General features: G+C 55.5%; 1 protein-coding gene across 1 annotated transcript; it reads right to left on the bottom strand.

The window, feature by feature from the left end:
* Positions 1 to 265: 265 nt before the first annotated feature.
* On the bottom strand, positions 266 to 5,041 carry GJB2 (gap junction protein beta 2). Its single transcript, XM_061435014.1, has 2 exons — positions 4,853 to 5,041; positions 266 to 2,064 (listed from the first exon to the last, which is right to left on the bottom strand). Exon 2 carries the CDS (start codon positions 2,040 to 2,042, stop codon positions 1,362 to 1,364), a length of 681 nt encoding a protein of 226 aa, XP_061290998.1. The 5' UTR covers positions 2,043 to 2,064; positions 4,853 to 5,041; the 3' UTR covers positions 266 to 1,361.
* Between the last annotated feature and the right edge of the window lie 2,489 nt (positions 5,042 to 7,530).

The raw sequence follows: 7,530 nt of genomic DNA, 5'->3' as shown, positions 1-7,530 counted from the left end.
AATTTAAACTATTATGTATTATTACAAAATGTTTTTATAAACTATTCTTGGCAACAGTAAAGTATTTACTCTCATTGAAGTATACTGAGTACCATTTTTTTGAAACCATGTCAAGCATCATGAAAATATTAGGATTCTGTCTGTCCTATAGAACTGCTAAATAGTTATCTAAACCCTAGTTTCTACTTTTAAAAAAATGTCTATTAAATCTATTTTCACTTTAAAAGCCTGGATGCTGAAAAGGGAAGTGAACAAACCTTTGAAGTAGATGAAACTCATTTTTAATTGTCAGAATTTAGAGTCTAGTTTTTACACCTCTTTTTTAGAAACAGTTACTGCCCCTTCCCCCTCAGTTTTCCATTTTCTTCTGCACCATTAAATCATACTGTGGCAATAAAATAGTCCCAAGCAATCTCTGTAAGTCAGCATTCTACCCGTGGGAGTGGAAAAGGCACCATGGTAAGGAAGCTCAGGGTGTCTTGAACCACCCCACCATTGGTAGTAACTCATGGTATATAAAGTCTTCATTCCTCATGCAAAATCACATCTAAGCTTTTGAAACGAGGCTGTTTGCTATTAGAAGCCATCGCCAACTATTAGAAGCCCTAGTCTGTTTCATTGAGGGAAGCTGAAATGCGTTCCTGTAGCATACACCACATGTCACACAATGGACAGCCTCTTGGGGGCAGTGTAAACCACTCACACCTGAAAGGCCATAGTTAAATTCAACAAGAGCATCTAATTATACCCCGTTTACATATCATAATCTGAGCCTTTGAAAATAAGAGGAACCTATAATGAATGGTTCCTTGCAGATCAAAAGAACACGTCATATTTTAAATTTTCACTTAAAAAACGTGTAACAGAGTTTGAAGCATTAGGGAGCGCGTCCACTGTTGAGGACTGAAACGTCAAAGCAAATAAAAGAACCAAGATTCTCTGTGTTCACCTTTAATGCAGGGGAAATGGCAAAGAGAGCCCTAAGTGGATCAACCAGACCCTGTGCTCTTCAGGCCCTGGCGTTTCTCTCCTTTCCTCAAAGAAACGGAGACAAATGCCATGTCCTTTGCCTAAGTAGGCATGGCCACCAGGGCCAGCTTTGCCCCACGAGGACTGGTTTTAGAGAAAAGTGGCAGAGGCTCTGAGTCTGCCTTCAATGTGACACTTTCAGGGGTGGGGTAGGGGGCACAGCCTCTAGGGGCATCTGGGGTTGCATGTGCGATCTACTGGGGAGGGGGTCAAAGGTGGCCCTGAAGCCGAGCTGTACCCGGGGTGGGGTGGGGGGTACCACCGGCTGACTGTGCCCCACGGCCGAGCACAGATCGCACTCCTCTTCTATCTAAACACGACGACCACTATAGTTACACTGGTTTTTTGGACTTTCCGGAACAAAATCGAATCAGCAAGTAACACAGCTCAGTGACATTGAGCAGGATGCAAATTCCAGACACTGCGATCATGAAGACTGTGAAGACGGTCTTCTCTGTGGGCCTGGACACGAAGCAGTCCACCGTGTTGGGGCAGGGCCAGGCATTGCACTTCACCAGGCGCTGCATGGCGAAGCCATCATACATCACGTAGAAGACATACATGAAGGCAGCCTCGAAGATGACGCGGAAGAAGATGCTGCCCGTGTAGGTCCACCACAGAGAACCCTCGATCCGGACCTTTTGCTTCTTGATCTCTTCAATGTCCTTGAACTCGGTCTTTATCTCTCCCCTGATGAACTTGCGCTTCTTCTCGTGCCTGTAGTAGGCCACGTGCATGGCCACCAGCAGGGCAGGTGTGGACACAAAGATGAGCTGCAGCGCCCAGAGCCGGATGTGCGAGATGGGGAAGTAGTGGTCGTAGCACACGTTCTTGCACCCAGGCTGCAGGGTGTTGCACACGAAGTCGGCCTGCTCGTCCCCCCACACCTCCTTGGCGGCCACCACCAAGATCATGATTCGGAAGATGAAGAGGACGGTCAGCCAGATCTTGCCGATGCTGGTGGAGTGCTTGTTCACACCCCCCAGGATCGTGTGCAGTCCGCCCCAGTCCATCGTCTCGTTTGGGCGGCTTGTGCTGGAAAAGAGAGCGACACAGCGCAACACGGGGTAAGCATGTGGGACCAGCTTGGGGAGGCTCAGAGAGGCTGGCCCATGAGCACCAGCCATCTCAAAGGGCCAGTTCTTACACAGCCTCCCTCAACAAGGGGAAACAAGAGCAACCAGGCTTGCCATGGGGTTTGCAGTGCAGCAGGCAGTCGACCGTGGACGCGTTCTCTGTTCTCTAGTAAAGAGGGGTGTACTCACCCCAGTAACGCACCCAGCCTTCAGCACAATGAACTCGTGGGGTGGGGAGGGAGCACCCCAGCAAATGTGCCCACTGACCCAGGGCCCTGGGTGTGCTGACCAAACCCTCAGCAGACACCCCGTTTGGGTCTCCCTGACCCTCCAGCAGCATTCAGCACTCCCAAGTGTTTGCTGGCCTCCAGCTCTGGATGGTACTCTGGGCTCGTGCCTGCTGGGGCCAACCTTGCCTTCAAGGCCAAGAGGCCATGTCTCCACACAGCACCTCCTTCCTTAAGTTATTTCAGTTTTCTGGACATGGGATGCAGTGGCGAAATGACTGTCCCCAAGGGTAAAATTCATGTTTAACATTTCCCAATGGGTTTCACTTCCTTTCCCTGTACAAAAGGGAGCCAGTTAGAAACGGTCCTTCCTCAGGGAAGAGCCAGTGTGTGCCTGGGTTTCTGTGTGCGCTCTGTGTGAGGGCTGGGGTTCTCGTTGTCCTGCTGGGACTGACCAGTCAGTCAGTACTCAGGTTTGAAAACTGTTCAGATGGTGCATTTTTATTGTGGCTATGGTTTTAATTTAGACGTGCTTCTAAAGAGGTGCATCGTAAGAAAATAAATAAAAGCTTAACTCAGTGAGTCCCCAGGGACTGGCCGTTGCAGGCACCCTCACGGTATTGAGGGTCAATGTGGACGCTGGGAGGTGACATGCTGCTCACTGGAGAGGACCTGGGGAGCCCGGGCATTCGCCTCCAGGAGCTGGTGGCCTTCTCATCGCAGGGTATGAACTGTCTTCATTTACGTGCAGTCACACCCGTCTGTCTCAATCAAGCCTCTTATAACAAGGCTCCACCCTCCACACAATCTGATGAGTAATCTGTGTCTACACCTTCCGAACTGGTTCTCAGTGCTTCTTCTTGCTTAAAAGCTTAGTGTTCTCCTTATTCTGAGCAAGTCGGGTCCTGTTTCCCGCTGGACTTCCCGAGTAGCCAGGGTAGGGGGGGTGTGCAGTCTGATCACCCAGCCGCCTATGGGGCACTGCTTGGGGCACCCAGGCCTGGCTGAACCATCCATGGCCACTCCTTCAGAGGAGGCAGCCCAGACACGAGAAAGTCAGGACAGGAGAGCTATGAGCACTGAGACACTTGGGCAGCTTGGCTTGAAAGAGGGAAATGTCACCTGGAAAAGGCTCAGCCCTGACCCTGAACACAGATGGCCTGGAGGCCTTGAGTTCCTCTAAGCTGGCCCGTCCTGGCCGGCAGCGTGACCACCATCCCTGTGAAATCAGACCCTCCACTTCTCGGCCTCATTTACTAAGGGCCAACAGGACACTCTCTGAATTAGCCCGTGTGACTTGTATCAGTGCATCTGGCTAAAGATTCGGGGTGGGTGGATGCCAGCTCAGGACCCGCATTCCTTTAACCAGTCAACCAGTGGCTGATGTTCAGAAAACAAAGTGGAAAGTAAACCCTCCATCCTTGTCCTTTTGTAAAAGCTCTTGGTTGGGCGGCAGCTTCCTGTCCAAAGATCCCTGAGGCAGAGGAGCTAATTAAAGTTTGACCCCATGGGACAGGGTGACAGGAGAGGAGGGCTGGCCTGGTGACCAGGCCGGACAAAAGCATTCTCAACATTCATCCTGGCACTGACCCCTGCCCTTCCTGACCTGTCCACACCACCTGCTCGGTGGGCGGAGGGGCGACCTTGTCGGGGGGTGGGGGGTTTGCTGCTGGGTGAGGCGCAGGTTGTATAAAGGTCACCAGGAGTCCTTCACCCGTTAATTCCTCAACCCTCACTTTTTGGGTGGTGGCCCTTGTCTCCACAGACTCCGCCCCCGACTCAAAGAGGGGATGGGGACGCGGCTGTCACCGCATCTAGAGACGGGGGGCGCGGGGTCAGCTCTCAGGATGCGGGAGGACGGTGAGGCCTGGGCCCCGGCAGGCGGGGGAGCCCCGAAGCACGGCTCCCCGTGTGTAACCGGCGCCCCGAAAGCCGCCCCCACGACTGCGCTTGGAAGCCCAGCTAGGAACTCGAGCTCGGCGAGGGAAAGAGGCCATGCCGGCCGCTGGGCTCCCGCTCCGCCGCGGAAGGTCAGCTTCCTGCAGGTTGAGCTTCCGCTTCAAGCCCGAGACCGCGTTTTCTTTCTGAGCGAAACCTCCGGCGACCGGAGGCTCCGGGTGAAGAGCCCGGCGGCCGCGCCAGCCTTGCCGGAGGAGCCGCGAACACCCCGGGCGAGTCCGCGCACCTGTCCGCTCCCAGCCCTGCTCCCGCTCGACCGCGCGCTGCGCACCAGACTCGGCCCGAGGAGCTCCGGCCACAGGTTCGCGATCGCCTCCCGCCCGGAGCCCAGAGCCGCTGTGGCCACTGGCCCGGGCGCGGGGCCTCGGTGCGCGCCGGGTGCAGCCTGGGGACCCGGGTCCCTCCCCGCGGGGTTCCAGAGCCCCTGGCGGTCCCGGGGTCCCTCTCCGAGGGGCTCCACAGTCCCTGGTGGTCCCAGGCTCCCTCTCTGAGGTCCCTCTCCCCAAGGGGTCCCACAGCCCCCTGCCTTTCTGGGCAGCCGAGAGTGGTCGCCGGCCTTACCGGTGGGAGCGGGGCGCACGGGCGGAACGCGCGGCGGCTGCGAGGGAGTTGCGGGGATCGCGGGGGTCGCGGGGGTGTCTGAGTCCGGAGAGCGCGGCGCGCGGGGCGCTCAGGCCTTCGACACCTGTTGGACCGGCGGCGCCTTTTAACCGCGCCCCGCACCCCGCCTCCTCCCGAGAGGTGTTGAGAAAGTTCGGAGGGGGCGGCTCCTCGGCGTCCGGCCGCCCCCAGCGCCGAGGGGCGGGGCGCGCCGCCGGGGGTCCGCGGCGCTTCCCCCGGCCCGAGCGCGGTGAGGCTGGGGTTCCCAGCGTCTCGGGCGCAGGGTTGGGGGGGGGGTGTGTGTGAAGTGAAAGGTTTGGTGCCGTTGCTGTTCCTGTGGTTTCTGCCTGGACGGGTCCTAGAGTGCTGTGGTGGTCAAAGCTCGGATTTAATTAATTAATTACTGCAAAATAGTTGAAGAGAGTGTTCAGGCGTGGAGGGCCGTTACTTCCGAGGCTCTGCGGGCGCGCGGGTGCCCGGGCCGCTTCCCTCCTGGGAATGTGGGTTCGCGGTGGGTGAGGAGGGGCAGCGCTGCGCTTGGCCGAGGGCCTGCTTGTTTCTCCCCCAAACCTCACAGGCAGACTTAACAAACGTCTCCTTGAGTTTCCTGTGTGACTCGATCCCTCAACTATGCGCCGAGGGCCGGGGCTGGCGGTGGTGGGGAGACCCTGCGGGCGCACCCAGGCCTGCGCCCCAGCGAGGGTGCGCGGGGCCCTGCCGGTGTACTCCGCCTCCCACGGCCGAGAAATCGCGAGGACGTTACCCAACTCGGGGTCGGGGGGCCGCCACGAATGAAGTCCCCAGACCCCTGCCCTGCACACTCGCCGGGAAGGGGAGCTCGACTGGGGTTTCTGGAGACGATCCTGGGGAGCCAGCTCCTCTCCCGGAAGCCTGGTCTCGGATTACAGGGTTCATTGTTCCCCTGTGGTTGGGTATTCTGAGGTCCACAGACAGCGGATGGAGAATTAAAATCGCAAGACTGGGCCGGGTCTGGGAACCTGTGTCTAGCATGAGGGGTGGGAGTGGGGGCCAGGATCTGGCTCCAGGATTCCCTCAAAGAGGGCCGCCGCGAGGTGCGGGCGTACTCTCTCCCACCTCCGCTTTACTTGAGTCGTCTTTAAGTTGAGCAGAGATGATTCACCCTGACAGGGCAGATCTAGCCTTACAAATGAGTTTCCCATGAGTGCCAACACTGGCGTAAAGATATTGACTTTTCCTTGTAAAATTTGTACCCCATCGTCACGGGCCAGCTTGGACCTTTCTTGCCTGGAGAACCTGACTTTGTCCCGCGGTCACTACCCGACCTTGCTGCCCAAGGTCTTAGTTCGGCAGGGAGTGTTCACAAACAGAGGAAGTCCAGGAAGGCCCATCTGAAAGATGTGCTGAATCGGCAGGTTGGAAATGACGGCATAGGCGGGTGGCTGGGGGAGAGCTCGCTGCCCACCCGCAGCCTGGGGCCACCCTTCAGGTGGTCAGGGGCAGCGCTCTATGGGGGGTCTCACATTGGAGTGAAGGAAGGATCTGGCATCTTTGTAGAAAGCCAGCTGATAAAGATGGCTTGCAGATTGAAAGTTGATTCGCTTTCTCCCACTGACAAATTTCTCCTGGCTTTTTGTGTCTATAGCAAGATTGCAGGTTGCTGTTCAGCTTCTCTTTCCTGTTTTCCCTGACTTATTCTCCTGATTTGCATAATGACTGCCGGGTTGTTGGCTAATTGTATATCTAGCCACTCTGCGTTTTGGGTTTTATAGTTAGAATGCCTACAGCTCTTAACTCTTAATTACAACTCAGCACTTGATTTCCTTCTGTTTGTTGTGACTTTTGTTATTTTCTGTGTGGGTGCTTTCTTCCCAACCAGACTTGGATTCCAGTGGAGCAGGAAATCCCCTGGAGGTATTTCTGTGTCCTCCAGAGCAGAGAAGGGGAAGAGGAAGTGATTGAACAGGGTCTCAGGTCTGGACACGTGGAGTCACCATCACATGATCTTAGATGGGTATGCACTTAGCAGATCACACCAGGGGTTAATCATTTTTCTTTATAAATCCTGTAATTATGTTGTGAACAGTACACTCATGTTGCTGCATTATTTTTGGTTAAAAGCATTACTGTGTTATACGTAAACATTGAAAATAAGCCTTCATCCTGTGACCCTGGGTTCAGGTCTTCATTTTGAATATAACAGCCCCCGGAGAAGGCTGCCTACCCCCACCCTGACCTCAGCTCCGGCCTCCCCAGCCTGATGGGCACACCTCTCTGGCTTTGTCTACTGGGCGCCGAACACAATAGAGGATAGGTTTGGAGTCTGATGGAAGAGCTTGGTGTCTCTGGGGTAGGGCTCAAATGAAGCTGATATGGAGGACTGGCCCTTTCCAGGGATGGCCAGGCCCTTCCTTGCTAAGTCACTTCAGTCGTGTCTGACTCTGCGACCCCATAGACGGCAGCCCACCAGGCTGCCCCGTCCCTAGGATTCTCCAGGCAAGAACACTGGAGTGGGTTGCCACTTCCTTCTCCAATGCATGAAAGTGAAAAGTGAAAGTGAAGTCGCTCAGTCGTGTCTAACCCTCAGCAACCCCATGGACTGCAGCCTACCAGGCTCCTCCGTCCATGGGATTTTCCAGGCAAGAGTACTGGAGTGGGGT

This window comes from Bos javanicus, chromosome 12, assembly GCF_032452875.1.
Source record: "Bos javanicus breed banteng chromosome 12, ARS-OSU_banteng_1.0, whole genome shotgun sequence".
In the NCBI taxonomy this organism is placed as follows: domain Eukaryota; kingdom Metazoa; phylum Chordata; class Mammalia; order Artiodactyla; family Bovidae; genus Bos; species Bos javanicus.
Note: the sequence above shows the minus strand (reverse complement) of the source record. Positions and strands in the feature narration are given on the sequence as shown.

Bases quoted from the DNA above. Each gene is read 5' to 3' on its own strand.
- GJB2 (XM_061435014.1), bottom strand. From the start codon at position 2,042: ATGGACTGGGGCGGACTGCACACGATCCTGGGGGGTGTGAACAAGCAC.